The 20,748-nt window shown below is 37.8% G+C and overlaps 1 protein-coding gene across 2 annotated transcripts in view; it reads left to right on the top strand.

Moving 5' to 3' along the window:
- Nucleotides 1-15,786, top strand: part of LOC134661351 (frequenin-2) — a 190,313-nt gene extending 174,527 nt beyond the window's left edge. For both annotated transcript variants that reach the window (XM_063517388.1, XM_063517389.1), the window contains 6 exons: nucleotides 5,671-5,695; nucleotides 7,851-7,899; nucleotides 12,472-12,561; nucleotides 13,631-13,709; nucleotides 14,598-14,686; nucleotides 15,060-15,786. In XM_063517388.1, coding sequence (XP_063373458.1) covers nucleotides 5,671-5,695; nucleotides 7,851-7,899; nucleotides 12,472-12,561; nucleotides 13,631-13,709; nucleotides 14,598-14,686; nucleotides 15,060-15,227 — 500 coding nt within the window. In that variant the 3' untranslated portion in view covers nucleotides 15,228-15,786. The remainder of the gene's footprint in view (nucleotides 1-5,670; nucleotides 5,696-7,850; nucleotides 7,900-12,471; nucleotides 12,562-13,630; nucleotides 13,710-14,597; nucleotides 14,687-15,059) is intronic.
- The last annotated feature ends 4,962 nt before the right edge of the window (nucleotides 15,787-20,748 follow it).

Raw genomic sequence — 20,748 nt, 5'->3', positions numbered from 1 at the left:
TAACTTGATGTATGGTGGCGCGGTCACCACGATGATTTTATATTTCTCAAACGGATGCATGACGGGCACGGTAATGGAGTACGAATTTTTTGTTAAATAGTCGTCGTGTTTACAACCTGCCTTGTTCTGTAACATTGGCTTTACCGATTTGATTGCGAAATCGGCTTTTACGGCTTTGTGCGCCGGAACTGATGCGGTTAGCCGCTTTTGAGCAGTTCTTGTAGTGCGTTCTGGAACACGTTTAAAGAAGAACGCGCTCATCAACTCCAACGGATTGTTTCTGCTAAAAAGATAGTTTTCTTTCGTGGGCTGTTTAAGATTAGATGGTCTACTCTGAGTTATATTCATAACAGACGCCAACGCTAGAATAAAAATTTTAATCTGAAATGTAAGGTAATCAAATTTAAATAATGCAATACACAACAAGTGACTCAAAAGACACGACAAATTTTATTAATATGACAGAAATAAATGGTATTGTAGTGTATTGTATAATTTGTATACATATAAGTAAGTAGGTACCGTGTAAACAAATAGTTCTGAGATGAAAATAATATATATAACACTTTGAGTGTAATATTTAGGACTGCATTTTTTGTATTATAATAGAAAATGGAAAAATTTGTTCGGTAAAAGAAGCTAAGATAATTTCCGTTTCCCAAAAAACGTAAGAGCGGCTTATATGCATGTATAGATCAAAAAAGCCAACTAAATGCTGAATATTTTATGATGCGGTAATCTTTTTATTCGGAGGAATTAGTACGGCGGTGAACAACTTTATTGCTTAGCCTAGCCGGTCTACTTACAGTATCCATCTTCACTCCGCACTCAATTACAAATTGCACGTGCAACCTTGTTTCTTATCCAAATTTTCCAATGGCTCTACTTCCCGCTCGGTGACCGACTGGTCACCTCGTACTGAACCGAAACATTAGAAATGCAGGATGTTTATGATTCACTTACATGATTGACAATACAATTCACCGGTGGTCTAAGTTACTTGTTATCATTTCCAATAAAAACCTAGCCACTCATTCTTCAGCCACATCCTAATAATACTTTTTTTATGGAGAAGTATGAATGATTTTTGAGTGTGTTACTCAATGAGGCAAGAACGACTGAATGGAGTATTTTAGCTGTGCAATTTAGAAAAATTGACCTTGACTTCGTAGCTAAGCTTCGTACAGATAAAGTAAGGACGCTAAACACTAATAATTTCGTACCCTGACGCAAAAACTTTAATGGCAATTGGGTAAAGTTTGGGTGGCAATGACTGACTCCGCAGCCCCGCGTCTCATCAGCTGGTTGATCTGGTGCCGTGCCACTGCCCAAAGCCTCGCGACTACAGCTATTACAATTACATACTAACAAATTCATTTATTCTTATTACAATACGAATATTTTATTTTACGATATTTGCTGGACCAGGTAAGTGCCGGAACGGGGGTCGGGTTGTTATTAATATATGAGTTAATTAATTAATTATCTGAAAGTAGAATCACCTCATTGTAATAAACACGCTGACAGCAAAAGTCGTCCGTTCTGGTCCCGAAAGATAAGGATACTGGAGACTAATCCCTGTTAGTCACTTTTATCGGCCGAAACTTCGCTCCCGATGTAGTTCTGGCCTTTATCAAACGGGTACTTATTTTGCGAATCTCCGTAACTTTCCGGGACACATTAATTATAATAGAAGAAATAACAGTATAAGTATGTACCGTAAAATGGGGTGAGTAGGTGCAAAACTGACATTCAAACCTCGATAACCTTTTATTTTTACATATGCAAACTGAATGGTGTATATAATAAGTGTTCCGGACGTTTGTATTTTAGTTTTTGTGTAGTATTTTGGGTAGTTCCATTTCATAACTATGACGATAAACGAGTCGGACTCGCGCACGGAGGGTTCCGCACCATCAACAAAAAATAGAGCAAAACAAGCAAAAAAACGGTCACCCATCCAAGTACTGACCCCGCCCGACGTTGCTTAACTTCGGTCAAAAATCACGTTTGTTGTATGGGAGCCCCACTTAAATCTTTATTTTATTCTGTTTTTAGTATTTGTTATTATAGCGGCAACAGAAACACATCATCTGTGAAAATTTCAACTGTCTAGCTATCACGGTTCGTGAGATACAGCCTGGTGACAGACGGACGGACGGACGGACAGCGGAGTCTTAGTAATAGGGTCCCGTTTTTACCCTTTGGGTACGGAACCCTAAAAAGAACCCCACTTACCCCATTTTACGGTACTATAGAAAAAAACCACGCTAAGCCGAAACGCCAATGAGATAAATCTTAAGATTGCAAAAAAGATGACTCACGCTAGAACGGTGTCCGGCCCCGAGACGAGGCTTCCGACACTTCTTCGCTGATCACGTGATGCTTCCTATAGAAAACTGAAGTGTCGGACGCCCCAGCCCGGGTCCGGACCGTTGTAGCGTCAGTCACTCTTAATGATCAAGAAATTGGGACCGTTGCTACCTTTGGCTGGATGGACTATGTCAGCGCTTCTTTAACCTCCTTGACCTATTTGGGGCATTTTTTTTAGGGTTCCGTACCCAGAGGGTAAAAACGGGACCCTATTACTAAGACTCCGCTGTCCGTCCGTCCGCCCGTCCGTCCGTCCGTCTGTCACCAGGCTGTATCTCACGAACCGTGATAGACGTCTAGACAGATGAAATTTTCACAGATGATGTATTTCTGTTGCCGCTATAACAACAAATACTAAAAACAGAATAAAATAAAGATTTTAAGTGGGGCTCCCATACAACAAATGTGATTTTTGACCGAAGTTATTACTGAATCGCGATTAGAAAGGGATTGAGATAGCTGTCAATCCATATTGATTTTGACGTAAGTGTATGGAAATCTGTTATTTCTAATCCCTTTCTGATCGCGGCATGATAATAAGCAACGTCGGGCGGGGTCAGTACTTGGATGGGTGACCTTTTTTATGCTTGTTTTTTTTGCTTGTTTTGCTTTATTTTTTGTTGATGGTGCGGAACACTCCGTGCGCGAGTCCGACTCGCACTTGGCCGGTTTTTTATCGTAAAGATCAAGCAAAAAATACAGGTTATATATAAACTTGAGGTCACAGCAGAAGCAGAAGATGCGGGTTAAGCACAGTAGCATGACCTTAAGGACCTCGGGGGCCGGAGGCTGTATAAATGGTTTTCCTTCTTAATTAACAATATATAATACACGGGAAAATAACGAGACGTTACCGCCTGCAAACTTGACAGCTAACAGTAAAGTATACAATTTATACTTACGTGTAGGACATACATTCGACAATATTCTTTAGCTTAAAGTAAACGCATCACACATAAATAGTCGATCACAATAAATAACCATAAAATATTATAGGGACATTCTTACACAAATTTATTAAATAAGTCCCAAGAAGGCATGTGTTGTGTTGTATTACTCAGACAACGATATATATAATATACAAATACGTAAATGCATAGGAAACATCCATGACTCAGGTACAAATACATGTGCTCATCACACAATTAAATGCCCTTACCGGGATTCGAACCCAGGACCAACGGTTTCATAGTCAAGGTCAGACCGGTCGTCTATATAATGTAATAGAATAATATAAGTAGACGTAACAAAGGTAAGCTCGGTACTACCTACTAAACTTCGTGTCCATTAACTTGGCGCGGTAGAAGCCCAGGGATACTGTTCCGTGGCACTTGCACTTCCACTAAACTGCTTTCCAAGTTTCCACGGGCTGAGCAACATTTCTCGGCTCTTTGTACTTCACATAAAACACTTCAGGCTTAGAAGTCACCGGTTGGACAGTTTGCGTCTTCGGTTTCTTCACCAAAACATATATTAGAGTTTTGCTCTCTGCCGCTTGTTGGTTAATTATCTGCTGTAGTCGTGCTGCACTTGTAGATTTTTGCGACGGTAACTTGATAAATATGATATTGTACGTCTTCTTGGCTGGTGAAGGAGTCACTGGCGCCACATAGTCACTGTCGTCCGGGGGTAGGTGGAAGTAAATCTGCTTCGTGATGACCGGTTGTCGGGGCAGAGTATTAGTGTAGCTGGGATTACGAATAGGGTTTTCCAGAACATTTGTCTTTAGATTCTGAGCTTCTATAAAATAATCGTTGCTAATACTCGGAGTGAAGCTGTTATAGTTCCCATTTTGATTCGTTGACTGAGTGCTGTGATATCCCTGGTTGTTTTCATTGAATGTATGTTGGTTTTGTAACGGTTGATTCATATATACGTCACCGTTATTGTGTTGTACCGGGGATGGAAGAAACCTATTTTGTAACTTGGGCACGTTGTTATAGTCCGATTGTTGAAAATGATTAGCCCTCAAGTTGGTCGGTGTCTGAAGCGGGAAAACCGGAGCGCTATAGTTGTAACCGATGTACCCATTTTGAGCCAACGTGACAGGCAAGATCTGAAAAGCAAAAAGAAAAACATGTCAAAGTATAGAAATAGAAAAACTTTCTTCGTGACATTAGGTGTGGATAATCAAGTAAAAAAACATAAAAAAACGAAACAGCACAAATTGTCACAAAATGTTCTCGTCGCGTTGACCAGCGAAAAATCCCCGTCCGGAAATAAAATACATACATCAAAATATTCAATATCTTTTTTACAATCCGTATGTTAGATTCAGACAACAAGATACTACTCGAGATAGTATTTTGTATTGACAATATACTACATTGAATATAGAATAGGTAACAATTACAAGCTTATACGCTGCCATAGATACACGTCAACATGCATTTCTATAAACTAAAATAGGTACTAACATAATATACATTAACAACATAACAAATGTTTTGTTTTTATTAGCACAAATTAAAAAAACTGACCAAAATAAATGCCGTGGATATCTTGATCGCCATAACGAACGTCACTAAATGAATCGGCTGCCTCAAGCGGCAAGTGGGTATATAAAGACTTTCTCCGTGAATTATGGTAAAATATTATCGGATGTTCAAAGGTTTTGCATAAAGCATTAGTTTGAAATTCGAACTTTACTTCCGTTGTGAATGAGGCTGCGGAATATTGATTAGGCGATAAATGTCTTGAAGGGATCATAGGCCTCGAATACCACATAAAACGGATACCTATACTAAATGGCTTACTTATGTTACTCTCTTTAATAGAAAATTTCAATCGAATACACCTAAGTAGTATGCGTATAATCTCAAGGATGATGATTAAATTGTCTTTGGCATCCTAAATTTCCTACATATAGAATATCTTAAGACTATGTTAACAGTAGTCCTATAATCGACCGGTAATAATTTTTATCCCTGCAATACCGCCAACCACCCATATTTGTAACTTATAATTGAGCGAGTTCAATTTTCAGTAGGCTTTTAAAGTAGATACTACGTCGCACCTGCCACTTTGGTTCGCAGCTCCCTAGTCTGTTCATCAGCCATGATTTAATACGTGAGATATGAGGAGTACCTACCTACCTATTTTCCTAGCTTGAAGGTGCGCTACACGCTACAGCCTAAAATTCCATATGTATTATATATATTATTGTAACAGCTAAAGTAATTGCCACTTTGTATTATATATAGGTATGTGTTATTGTAAAAGCTAAAGTAATTGCCACTTTTGCCATACTTTACAATTTTTTCTATACTAATTTAATGTTTGTATGTTTTGTTACAGTTACGGAGAAGGAAATTCGTCTTTGGTAAGTAATCATAAACCTTTAGAGGTATTTTTATACAATGTCCAAGTGTCAGAAAAGCTGTCATAATGTCCATTGTCTATTAGTCCAAACGTTGTAATGTAGTTATAATTCGTTATAATGAATTACATACAGTGTGTCCCTAGCCATTGTACAAAGCCGAAATTGACATATGGATTAGGATATTTAGAACCAGTATACAGAGTATCATAACAACCGGTGTAGCGGTTACGAAGAAATAAACATATTAGGATTTTTTACTTTGGAGCAACCTGTATGTGTTAGTAGCTCGAGGTAATACAAGTTTGAAGTTAAGTTATCCGACTTGTTTGGGGAATCTTATGTCACTCACAGCACATGGCAGGTGTCAACACAGAGTCACAGACACACACACACACAAACGCATTGCGTTATCAGTGCAACAGTGACACATCACTCACATCACTAATTGTCCAAAACACTGCAATGATTTATACAGTATGTTTCTTTTTGTTGTACGTAGATTACCTGATGGAAAAAACTATTGTTTGAAAATTTATTTTTTTATCTTTTGTTCTGCTTAAATCATTATTTTAATTTTATTACGACAATTAAGTTCCCAAGCTAATTAAATTTGTACTTGTCAATTCTTTATCCCCGGGCGATAACACTAACAAACATAATATTTAATAATAAAAAGTACCTACCTAATTATCGTTCCACGCTTATATTGATGGCAGCGCCATCATTCTTATAAACATAAATATAAAAGGACCATTTCGTCAGGTGACAAGCAAAACTCACTAAGTACCACCACAAGTTCATAGCCATAGTGAACCATATTAATACGAAAAGAAGGTTAATTTTTGTTTAAATATTTTTTAGTAATTAGTGAGTTTTGCTTGTCACCTGACGATTTGATTGAAAATGGGACAGTATGACGTATGACACCGGGTCATTTATTCTTTCAGTAACATTAGAACTTTTTGACACTAGAAATTATGACAGCTAGCCATTCTGGCAGTGGAGTAGGTATTTTAACAATTTGACTTCATGACAAATTAATAGTTTGTGTTACAAGGGATCAAAATGATATATTTCCGTCAAGGGCGTACATTGAATCCTGAATGAAGCGATGGATTCTACAATAGACTCCCAAACTTAGTGAGGGATTCTAAAGTAGAATCCTGAGCGTAATGAGGGATTCAAGTGTTAACGCCCAAGACGAACGTGTGACACATACTGCTTTTCACATCAACTATGAGGAAAATAAGAAAATCTTAGTGTTGACACAATCTGATGCTTAAACAGATTATTTAAGATGTGCAAAAAATTTAAAAATAGTGTGCTAGAACAGAAAAGTGTTACTTTGATCCGTCCTAGCAGGGAGGAAAAGTGCCACTTTGATCCCTCCTAGCAGGGAAGAAAAAGCTCTTTTCCGAATAGGTGGTGTGAAAAGGAAATTACTACACCTACACTTTCTGGTTTTGGACCTATAATTTTTTTTTTTTGTTGATATTGCAAGATACGAGAACCTGTGAGGTTATCACACAAATTGAAGCGCTTCAAACCTTAACATTAGGACAATATTTTTCTTATTCAGTGTATATGTACACTGAATTACATTGTACCGTAAAATGGGGTGAGTAGGCTTCGCGGGGACAGTTGGGTTATGAATGGGGAGAGAAGGTTTGAAAGGGGGGTGAGATGGTTTTTTAAGGCTACTGCCACAAAAACAATGCATTCCAATTTAAATTGGAGCTATAGTAATACTCATAATAAAAAAAAAACGATCCAACAATCTTCCAAAATCACCTTTGTATGAAAACCCAACTCACCCCAAATACGAGGGACTACGGGGTGAGGTGGGTTTTCCTGTTTATCGTCAAAGTTATGAAATGGAACTACCCAAAATAAAATAAAAACGAAAATACAAACTTCCGGAACACTTATTATATACACCATTCAGTTTGCATATGTAAAAATAAAATGTTATCGAGGTTTGAATGTCAGTTTTGCACCTACTCACCCCATTTTACGGTACCTACTGATTACCTACTATTTTTAGCTCAATCAGAAAGCGAAAAATTACAAAGATTAACTTGCATCATTTATTGAAACAAACACATATAATTGTGCGGAAAATGCTAAAACTTATTTGAAATAATTGGTGTTTCAGGCACAAAGGTTTCCTGAAAGATTGTCCGAACGGATTGCTCACCGAACAGGTAACTAACAGTTTACATGCATAGTAGTTTATGTATTATGAGTGCTACCATAGAGAAATATAATAAGATAAGACAAGAGTGCTCACTCCACACATCAGTTAGACTATTAATTTCAGTGTCTACATCTAGCATCGAGTAGCGGAACTATCAGTAGTGCTACATCTATTGTCAAGTAGCAGTACTGATAGTTCCGCTACTCGATGCTAATATTCTTTTTAACCGCCTTCAAAAAAAAAAGGAGGTTCTCAGTTTGACCCGTATGTATGTATGTATGTATGTATGTATGTATGTATGTATGTATATTTGTTCGCGATTATCTCGCGTTTGGCTGAACCGATTTTGATGCGGTTTTCAGAAAAGTGTTTGTTACATTCTGGAGAAGGTTTTAGTATACATAGATCTGAGCTGATGCTGAACCCTGGCTGTACCTAGTGGAACTCAGGTTTGGTGCAACATAGGCCCACGCTGTTTTGGTCATCCGACACGCCTTGATGAGCAATTGGGAGAGCAGTACCCAAGATAGAGCTGATGCTGAACCCTGGAAGTACCTGGTGGAACTCAGGTTTGGTGCAACATAGGCCCACGCTGTTTTGGTCATCCGACGCGTCTTGATGAGCACTTGGAAGAGCAGTACCCAAGATAGAGCTGATGCTGAACCCTGGAAGTACCTAGTGGAACTCAGGTTTGGTGCAACATAGGCCCACGCTGTTTTGGTCATCCGACGCGTCTTGATGAGCACTTGGAAGAGCAGTACCCAAGATAGAGCTGATGCTGAACCCTGGATGTACCTAGTGGAACTCAGGTTTGGTGCAACATAGGCCCACGTTGTTTTGGTCATCCGACGCGTCTTGATGAGCACTTGGAAGAGCAGTACCCAAGATAGAGCTGATGCTGAACCCTGGTTGTACCTAGTGGAACTCAGGTTTGGTGCAATATAGGCCCACGCTGTTTTTGTCATCCGACACGCATTGATGAGCACTTGGGAGAGCAGTACCCAAGATAGAGCTGATGCTGAACCCTGGATGTACCTAGTGGAACTCAGGTTTGGTGCAACATAGGCCCACGCTGTTTTGGTCATCCGACGCGTCTTGATGAGCACTTGGAAGAGCAGTACCCAAGATAGAGTTGATGCTGAACCCTGGCTGTACCTAGTGGAACTCAGGTTTGGTGCAACATAGGCCCACGCTATTTTGGTCATCTGTCACATCTTGATGAGCACTTGGGAGAGTAGTACCCAAGATGGAGCTGATGCTGAACTCTGGATGTATCTAGTGGAACTCAGGATGTACCTAGTGGAACTCAGGTTTAGTGCAACATAGGCCCACGCTGTTTTGGTCATCCGACGCGTCTTGATGAGCACTTGGGAGAGCAGTACCCAAGATAGAGCTGATGCTAAACCCTGGATGTACCTAGTGGAACTCAGGTTTGGTGCAACATAGGCCCACGCTGTTTTGGTCATCCGACGCGTCTTGATAAGCACTTGGAAGAGCAGTACCCAAGATAGAGCTGATGCTGAACCCTGGCTGTACCTAGTGGAACTCAGGTTTGGTGCAATATAGTCCCACGCTGTTTTGTGTTTGACTGAACCGATTTTGATGCCATTTTCGGAAAAGTGTTTGTTACATTCTGGAAAAAGTTTTAGTGTACAGTACATGGATGGTTAGAAAAACCAATTGGATCCGGTAGGTGGCGATGCTATCGGTATACCTACCATCAAATTTAAGTTGCTGAATCCGATTTAGATAAAATAGTGGCAGTGGGAGTCGGAGTTGGACTCGGACTGGGAATGGGAGTGGGACTGGGACTGGGACTGGAAGTGGGAGTGGCAGTGGGAGTGGGAGCAATATTAATACAAATCGTTTAGCACCGAAACGTCATCTTATGTTTTGTCGCGATTATCATCGAGTTAGGCCATCAGTTCAGCAACATTAGTAGGTAGGTAGTTACTTACTAGCCCAAAACTAAATGGAGATACTAACAAACAAGTATTTTAGCCCAAAACCTAAAATAAATGAAGTACCTGTCACTAAAAATAAAAAATAAAATTAAATAAATAAAAAAGAATAAACAAATTAAAAATAAACAAAAAGAAAACCAAAACAAAATAACTTAATGCTAAATTACACTAAAACTAAGCCTAACAAACTAGTATTTTAGCCCAAAACCTAAAATAAATGATTGACCTATCACTAAAAAGTAAAAAATAAAATAAAAAATAATAAAAAACTTAAAAATAAACAAAAAGAAAACCAAAACAAAATAACTTAATATAAATTCTTTTTTTTTAAAGGGAACCGCCTTCAAAAAACCAACCCACTGAAAAGCATAAAATAATTGTTATATGGCACCCCTATACATTTCCAGTCCCTATATCCCGTCGTAAAGCAAATTTTTGCCAAAAAGTAATTAATACCTAATAATAAGAAAATTAATAATCATCCGGGTAATTACTTCGTTTTTGAAGGCGGTGCCAAACCAACAAAAACATTCTTTGCTACCAATCAGAAAAAAAAATACGAGTATGTAGTACCTACAAGAACTAAATTAATGAGTAAACTAAGTATGTATTTATAATGCAAGTACGTGCAGCGTTCTTCGTTGTCTAAAATATCGGTTCTCTAAAATTTTGGATTGGCACCGACTTCAAAAACGAAGTAATTACCAGGATGATTATTAATTTTCTTATTATTAGGTATTAATTACTTTTTGGCAGAAATTTGCTTTACGACGGGATATAGGGACTGGACATGTATAGGGGTGCCATATAACAATTATTTTATGCTTTTCAGTGGGTTGGTTTTTTGAAGGCGGTTCCCTTTTAAAAAAAAAGAATTTATATTAAGTTATTTTGTTTTGGTTTTCTTTTTGTTTATTTTTTTTGGTACTAAAACTGATGTATGGAGTGAGCAATCTATGTATTTTTTTATCTATGGTGCTACATAATGAATGGCATTAAAATATGAGTGTGGGTTTATTTATGAAACGAATGAAATGAATTTCATAAAAGGATCACACGAGTGTTTTAATGCATAATTATTTAATTATGTAAAGTTACATACAGTGCAGCTGTCATCTCGACTGATATTAGAATAGAGATCAAATCAAATTGCTTTATTTCTCAGAAATGTTCTAAATTTGAATGTAATTAAAATATCGGTTATCGATACTTTAATTTAAGTAAACTTCAAGATTCCACCACAGATACAGGTTTCTTAATATTAACGAAAATGTAGCTTATCGTTTCTGAATAATATGATTATGATATGAATGTAGATAAAATACATTTTAGGCTATATAAAGAGTCCACATTGTCCTCAAGGCCTACGTGTTAACTGAAACTGTTTCTTAGGAGGATGTGCGGGTCAGGAGGACTGTTGTGATGTTATGTAGGAGTAGGTACTTAATTACTTTGCTCGCGTCGCGTCGGTCCTTCAAGTGGAAGTCAAATGAGCCAAATTATTTAATATATTATATGTACTAATATATCCAAAAGTAATTAAATCACGATGCTGACCTACATAACTACAGCCCGACAATAATTGTAGAAATTTAATGAGAGCACCACTCACCATTCGACAGGCAACACAACATGCAAACACAGATATCTCATTATGTCGCATAGTGTCAAGTGGGCCTGATGGCTGGCCTACCGCGAAAAATTATAATCGAAATTTCGTTATCTGTCTCTCTTTGCATATTCGAGTGATAGAGAGGCAGATAAAGAAATTTAGAATTTAGGCCTCTGTTCCAAATCTGTCCTGCAGTCTTTGAGATATCGGAGAACGTACTAAATAAACACACATCACATCGTGACTGAGTAGTGAGTACATCCTCCTGATTGTAGTCGGTAAAAAGTGCATACAGCAGGAGGAAATTGTGCGTCAATCATCCAGCCTGACACAAATTCCTAGGGCACTGCCTCAATTAAGCGGTAGGCCTGTAATAGTACATTACAATACGAATGCGAAAAGTAGGAACTCGTGTCGATTTATCGCCACTCGTTGCGAATTACCTTTTCGCACGTGTGTGTTGTACATGTAACGTTTTACAGTACATATGGCCCTTTACTTTTTCGACATAGGCACGTATTGTGCTAATTCCCGCACTAGGGCTGTAAAGTAGCCATATGTACTGTGAAAAAATCTAAACTAGCTTCGTCTTGTTTAAGAAAAAGTAGACTACACAATTAAGGGGACAGACCACCGACATTTTTGAACAATAAGTGCTTGAATAAAATGTTGTTTTCCATGAACCCTTATCCATAAAGAACATATTAACCATATGATGTACAATATAAATACCTACAGTCAGCAGCAATAGTTGCTGAAGCAAGCGAGGTGTTCAAAATGATCCTGACGCGACTTTATTGTTAAGAGAATAATAGCGCGTCAAGGTAATTTTGAACACCTCACCCGATTAGCAACTTCTGCTGCTGACTGTACATCATAATACTTATATTAATTAAAAGTAAACAAAAATTAACATGTCGGCAGTTAGTCCCTAGAATTTAAATTTTAGGTATAATAATAATTAGCAATAGTATAATGAACCTAATATTCGTTTGTCTTCCAGGGTTTCATTAAGATCTATAAGCAGTTCTTCCCTCAAGGTGACCCGAGCAAATTTGCCTCGCTGGTATTCCGAGTGTTCGACGAAAACAATGTAAGCAGAGTTACCTACTTTCTGATATTACTTGTATAAGTAATTAAAAGTTGTTTACATTCAGCGATTAAGGTTCATAACTTTGACACAATTTAGTACTTGTTTTGTCCAGATTACGTCAATGATTTATTAAGCTCATACATAGGTATATATGCACAGGTACCTGGAAAGAGAAGAGTCGAGAAATATAAGGGAAGCAATACATTATACTCGTATGACTCTTTCCGCACATACTCTATTACGTTCCTGGAGCGGGAGCTGCCACTCCCACGTGGAATTCGACTAAATTAAAAGTCACTATTAACTGATAGGCATATTCGATAATAAAATCTGGCACTAATTAATTACATAACCTTATAAAATACAATACCTATTGCCCTAAACTTGTTTGATCAAATTGGAAAGCAAGCGTATCAGGTAGGTAGGCTTGAAGATCTATTTTAAATATAAATGACCCGCCTATAAAAAAAAAAATATTATAGCTTGGTAGCCGTAACTTGTGAGTTATGGAATAAACCCAGGTTTTATTCAGAAATGTGTTCAGAGAGTGAAATATCTATGCTCTAAAACACCATCAATCTCATCATTGACTCACCATTATTGTTGGTGCGATTTTGAGTGTTTTTTAAAATAATAAGTACAATATTTTATGTTTTATAACATACATTAATTGGGGTGTGATGAAGTCCCCAATCCTTGTGCTAACGTAGTTGCCCACGTTGCCACGCGCAGTGGGACGTATGTTATGGATTATGGTCGTGATGATGATACAATCATGGTTTACATGATATATATTTTCATTTTCTTTTCATATATGTAATAATATATATATTTCATGAATTTTCGAGTGATTGCCTTCAAAAAATAGCAGTATGATAGATTTTTTGCCACTACTTTACTGTAGGGAGTTAGGGACCTATGTTGTCAAGAATGTTAAAAACGTGTTTTATGTTCTGTCCCCTCACCTCACGGGCGCACGCATGTGCTGTGTTGTTCTACTTACCTATTGGTAGCACTTTCAGTTCATCTTAACTCAATTTATATGTAGTTACTTATGTACTTGTTACAGGACGGATCAATCGAGTTTGAGGAATTTATAAGAGCGTTATCAGTCACGTCACGTGGAAATCTAGATGAAAAATTACATTGTAAGTAACTCACTTCCCTACTTATTTATTTTAGTAAATACACCTACTACACTACTACTAAGTAGGTGCTACTTACTTGTACTAAACACACTAGATTTCATTTTTAATACTTAGGGTTCAGAGTCGAAAATTGTACCCTTATAAGTTCGGCAGGATTATGTCTGTCGAAGTGAAATATATGTATAGGAATCCTGTAATACCTGAAACAATTTATATATCTTTGAATCTGAGCTCGTTAGAATCATAGTACATAATTAATAGTTGTTCACTATGTGAAGACTGGCACAATCCGCTCGGGATGTCTGTGATTGTGCAAAAGTAGATGTTCCACTCTTAAGTGTTCTTGTGTAAAAAGAGGGATAAACTGTTCCCCTGTATGCAAAATATGCGAGGAGTTTTCTTGCTCCAACCCGTACTTGAACGATGATGATGATGATTTCGAAGATGAAAATTAAACGTAATATCAATAACTAGACATAATTATAGTTAATATTATATTATAGCTGATTAAATCCTACTTTTGACTTGAAATGTCTTCTTTTTAGCATTTTTTCAACAAATTAAGTGAGATATTCACGAAATACTGTTCCTATAAGTATGGTTGTAGTTTCATTCGATTCAGCGCAAAAAAATACACGAAAATAACACCTCACTTCCCTAGTTTCTGAAATGTGATTGTTTTTAAATGAACCCCCGGCACATACCCCCCGAAAAGGGGTTCGGACGCCTAAATTTTGATAGGACTCGGCAGATCCTCATTTCTACTGCCAAGATAAAAGTCATAAGCAAAGTTTCATGGATGTACTTATTTTGCCGCCAACATACACTACTTTTCCTGTGCTAACAATGCGTAGCAGGTAATTAAATATATGGTATTTTAATTTCCAGGGGCCTTCCGTCTGTACGACGTCGACAACGACGGATACATTACGCGAGACGAAATGTACAATATAGTCGACGCGATCTATCAGATGGTGGTACGTTGGCAGTGTTGAACTAGCTTATAATACTAGCTTGACTTCTTGTATTGGTCAGATCTTCATATCTGTCTACATAGTCAAATGGCGAGTAAAAAAACACAGATTCAAATAAAAAAGTTGCAAAAATTGTCAAAATAAAATTTGTTTCTACTTAAGGAATGTTAAAGATGACTCACGCTAGATCGGGTCAGAGCTCCGGCACTTCGTTTTCTATGAAAATCACCACGTGATCACCGATCAGCCGTCATAGAAAATGAGATGTCGGACGCCTCGGCCCGGTCTAGCGTGAGTCATCCTTTATTCTTAAATCTTAATGATATTTATGTTAGCATGGAAATACTCTTAAGAGAACGTGTCGTTAAATTTGCAGGGACAGACGCCTCAACCGGAGGACGAGAACACGCCACAAAAACGCGTGGACAAGATCTTCGACCAGATGGACAAGAACCACGACGACCGGCTGACGCTCGAGGAGTTCCGGGAGGGCAGCAAGGCCGACCCGCGCATCGTGCAGGCGCTGTCGCTGGGGGGCGATTAATCCACGGTCATCCTCTCGCCGGACTTCACATTTACTTAGAGCTACCGACGCGACACCGCACCGCCGTGTCGTGGGGTACCTACCTTCGCCTTTCCCATATCCCGGTAGCACCGAGCAAAGCACATCCACCGTACATCATTTATTCACTTATTCATATTATACTTGACCGACTACAAATGTCCTAAATTTTACCCATAACATACGGCGGATGTTCACTAGAAATAGTATTTGCCAATATGAACAACGGGCAAAGAGCGAGGCGTTAATTTGAATTTACTTTCAGTTTGACGTGTGATATATTATCGATAATTATTAACATACCTACTTATTACTTAAATTGTATTCTGCTCAACATTAGGTATATAAAAATCTAAAACAAGTGTATTGGACACTTAGCAGAATAATAACAACATTGTAATGTATTAAAAATGATAATCTGTGAGAATAATATTTTGATATGATTTACTACCGTAAAGGGTTTGTAGTTTGATGTTAGGGCCACCGTGTCGTGTGCAAGCGGTCGCAGCTTGCGTCGCCTGCAACTATCCATTTTCTATATTAAAGCTGCCTACTAGCCGAGCACTCTAGAAAGTTCATGTTTTCGTTCGGTTCTTCGCGTAATTCTTTATAAGGAAGGAACTTCTATTTTATTCTAAAATATAACAGCAGAAATTAAAGTATAGACTCATGGGCGCCGCCAGCCGATGGGCTAGGGGGGGGGTCAGTTTATATGGCCGATGGCGAAGGGGAGGGGAAGGGGCATATATTTAGTTACAATTTTTATTCTCTAGGGGGAGGCAGCTGACTCCCCCTGCCACCCCCTGGCGGCGCCCAGTAATGCCTAGGCGCCGGGTATCTCACCATATTACCTCGAGAACTCGTGTTGGCAAATCATAAGCTCATAAAAAGTAAATGATGATTACCTTGCAGAATAATTTTTTTCTTTTCAACTGCACAGAACCCCTAGTGTAAATTTACTAAATTTCATTCGATAACGTGATGAGCGTTCACGACGTCCGCGTTTGTGTAATGTTTATTTTTGTATGGGATTTTGGTAACTCAAAATTCCATACAAAATGACACTTAACGCAAACGCGTACGTCACGTCGCGCTATGAATGAAATTTACATTAGGGGTACTGACAGCGAAGTAGTGAGTTTAAATAGGTAGTTCATTATTCATTTAGCGTCGTTTTAGCACCTTGCTAGATACCTAACCTGAGTTAACCACACCCGCTTTATCCGTGCGAGAGCGATGAAGTAAGGCTTGTCAGCCGACATTTTTTCAAAGATACAGCAAATGATTTACTATCTGTAGACTATTTATGTACTATATAAGTCAATATTGCTATTACATGTATTCTTTACTTATTATTATATACAAATAACTTCGATCTCATAGTAGGTAGGTAGTCACCGGTCAGTTCGTCAGTCGACGTTTTACTTGAGAGTGGGTAGAGTTAGACAGCGGCCGGTCAGCGCAAAGCTGCCCCACGCTTGCTCTGGCCGCCGCCGCACCGCCGCGCCGTCGGAACGAGTTATTCCCTGTTAAAGTAATTCCTTGGGCTGCGATATATTTCACTGTGACTTAATAAATGTGAATATGAAACGCAATGGATCTCTCGTCGTCAAGTGTCGTGTTGTGGCGCGACATTTAATATGGCCTTGATTGACGTCCTCCTCTCCCCACTAACTCCGTTATGGATATTTAATATTCTTGGTACTCATTGCAGTGTTAACTAGTGGCAAAACCCTATTAAAAATCGTAAACCATTTATTATCTTTATAACTACTGCATATTATTAATAAAGTCATTGATTGATTTCGACACTAGAAGTTACAAGTTTACTGTTATTGTTGATCAATAATTGTTAGGTTTTTAAGAGTTGCGCCCCATTAACGTTACATTTGCATTGGGACAATGTAAAATTTTTGGCACATATATATTACGCGTTTTTGGGTTTTTACAGCCCCATTATATATTAAAGTTAACCGATTAATAAGTAAAAAACGCGTGGCGAGGCCACAGTTAGAGATCATTTTTTAACAGTTTTTGCACGTGTACAATTTTGAAACAGTTCGTAAAAAATAAATTACGTGTAAAATTTGTGAACTTATGACGAGTAATTTAAATTTTATATTTAAGCGGCAAGTGATGTTAAACAACAAAGCGTTGTTATAAATTCGAAAGCAATTTGTTAGTGATAAAGGCGTAGGTACCTACCATCCGAGTGTAAGGTGAGTGTGTAATGTAAATTGTAAGGTAGAGAATAATGAGTGAGACGAGCCCTGTGCCTCCATCGGTTGCAGGATTCAAACCTGCCGCTTGCTCGCTTCACTTACCGTAAGTGGAGCTAATGGGTATATGCTGGCATCGGTTACCTACTCTGCTTACTACAATACAACCAACTCCGGCCAATGAAAGCGTGGATTATGCAGACTTTAGCTTTAGAGCCGAACGAGAGAATAACTGTAGGTAACTTATAAAACTTAGGAATTTAACCATAGCATAGGTACCTACCCTAATTTTATCGTTTCGGTATTACCCGCGGATATTAAATTGCGAGTTACCTTCATATGCGAATTGAGAAACATGTTTCGAATATCACGAACTGGTATTTATAAAGCTATTAGGGCTCGCGTTCACTCACTAGTCGCGTATAAACAAACAAACAGACAAATAAGAGCATATTAGTAATGTACCTTCTTTGTTCATTAAAGTTGAAACTAATGAATGTATTAGAGTCGTAGAGATATGAAGTAGATTGTGTGTTTACCTTGCAACTAGCACGTTTCTGCCCGCGGCCAGCCCTGCGTGGGCCGCGGCCCGCCCTGCGCGGCCCGCGGCCCACCCTGCGCGGCTCGCGGCTCATGCAGCACTCACTGTTCTAACGTCTTTGCCAAATATAGTCTATGTACAAATAACTCTTTGAATACTTACTTACTACTTGTTGACATCTCTCCTTCCTTTTCGGCGAATCCTGAATACATATTTTTTGGAGGACTTTTGGATATTTCCGTTAGCGACTCTCACTGTAACTTAGTATCGATGTAAGTATCTATAACTTAAGGTAATCTACTCATCTACAGCTTTATACGATAACAATGTTATCTTTCGCTTGTAAATTCTCTTATGATATTTATACTAAAATTACTAATCTATAAAAAAATGCTAATTGTAAGCCTTAAGATTGGGTGATACCTGTGCAGTGACCTGGCGTTGAATTAAGTAGGTAAAGGCTGTACCTATACACTATACCAGTGGTTCCTAACCTTTTCAGTCCGGTCACCCCTATGACTAACTAGGGAACCGGATTTTACCCCTCCTCCTAATGGTAATAAAAATAAAACGTGTACGTTTGTTGTATTGTTAAATTAGGTTAGCTTATTACCCCCGTAAAATACCAGTTTTACCCCCACGGGGGTAATTACCCCCAGGTTTGGAACCACTGCACTATACAGACTTCGTAAAGGTATGTGATACATTTCTTTTCTATTATTATTAAATAACTAATATTATCCTAATTTGTCACGATTAATTATTTAAACAGCGGGTACCTATACCTAATGGGCGCTTACATATGGTGTCCATTTGTTTTTTGCCATGCCACTTAACAGCGTAAAGATACTATAAAGCAATATTAGGTTTTCCTTAAAACACGCAAATAACCACGAACTTAATAATAAATCGTTAGAACCATCTTGTAGGTCCAGCTGATTATCGACTCCGAAAATCTCTGAAAGATTAGATTACAAGTCACTTACTTATTCTGTAAGTATAAGTAAATATTTTTGGAAATAATCGTATCGAAAATGTGTGTCCCTCTTACTTTAACTTAAACGGTGTCAAAAAAACTACATCCTCAACTTACGTGTAGGGGGAAAAACTATTGTTTTTACCACTTTTTCGGCTGATTGATTTATATATCCATGTTAAATTGCAGCTTTCTAACACTAATAATCACAAAGCAAAACCGCAGGCGCAGACGAACAGACAGACATGGTTCTTAATAGGGATCCTAATGAACTAAGTAATTTTTACGAATATATATTATAATAAATAAGCCGTTCTAGAGTTCATTTTCCAAAAAATAACAATACTTATTCTAAATAAATGGACATAAGTGCCTGAAAGAAATATAATTTTGCTTTTACGATTGTCATTGTTAGGTACATACCCACATGTGTACAATAAACTACGTGCCCACTGGAATCCTTGCTCCAAAAATCATCTGATGGTCACTGCACTTACAAAAACCCGTCTAGAATAAACATTCTCATTTCTATATTGCATTTCCGATTATTCGGAGTTTCTAATTAATCTTACTTGTACTTACTTGCTTCGGACTGTGAGTCAATTTATGTCATTAGACAATTTTTATAGGCGTAAAGAAGTTAACGAACTAGAGTAGGTAAATTGTTGCGGGCTGTGCATTTCGATTAGGTAGGATAAAAGTAGCCTACGACATAAATGTTAACAGTGATGTATCTACAAGACCGTATAATAAGTGAGGCAACACTGCTGCTCACGCCGAGCTTGCTTCCATGTTTTTGCTTGTACTTACATCTTGAATTACGGATTTTATTTAAGTAAGCTATCTCAATCTTCTACTTTAAGATAAAACGATTTAACTACCTAAACAATATTGATTTGCGATTTGAAAATCTTTAGCAATCTCTGGTACCAACGATAATGATCATGTGTTGTTAACACTCATGGCTGCATGTAGTTCTCGTTTAATATTATTCCGTAACTGTTAATTATGTGATTAGAAAAACCTACCAAACCAAGTAGGAACGGTTAGAGCATTTAGTACTCACTTTCGTTTCGAGTATTAGTTAATTTCGTACATGTTTGCATAAAATGACGGACGCCATTTTTCAGAAGGTTTTGATCGACATTACATTTATATTTTGTGAGTTGTCCCGATACCGTAGGTATCATCCCTGCTTTGCCTATGTCCGAGAAAAGAGATGCATCCCTCTCACACTTGATTTATATGTAGGTACCTACCTATTTATATGTGCCCGATAATCTGATTGCATGATTTGCAAGTTACGGCTTCATTTAATTACGTATGACAATGTATGAATTTAGATTTAGAACGAAAAAGGTCACCCAATAGATATTGTTATGCGGAAATCAGAGTTCTCATTTAATATAATTTATGTATTTATTTAATTAAAAAAAACCCGTTCTATTTTCATAATATCTGTGGATTACGAAAGCAAATGTTGGCATAGTTTATTTCTAGCAAAACCATACATAAGAGTTTTATATAGTCTCTAGTAAAACTGTACCTACTATATTTTCGGAAAAGCCTGTTGTCTGTGAGTATACAGGGTGCTTCCTGTAACAGGAGCAATAAATTAAACTGTAGGCTGTACTCCTCAAACTGACCAACATTTGTTCAGCAACTTTTGAAAATAACTCGTTTTGATTTTTATTACACTTTAAAGTTTATTCTAAGACGCAATGTATTGCAAATTTTGTTATGTTTAAAGCGTGACAAGCAACGTCA

Source organism: Cydia amplana, chromosome Z (genome assembly GCF_948474715.1).
Source record: "Cydia amplana chromosome Z, ilCydAmpl1.1, whole genome shotgun sequence".
NCBI lineage: Eukaryota > Metazoa > Arthropoda > Insecta > Lepidoptera > Tortricidae > Cydia > Cydia amplana.
Note: the sequence above shows the minus strand (reverse complement) of the source record. Positions and strands in the feature narration are given on the sequence as shown.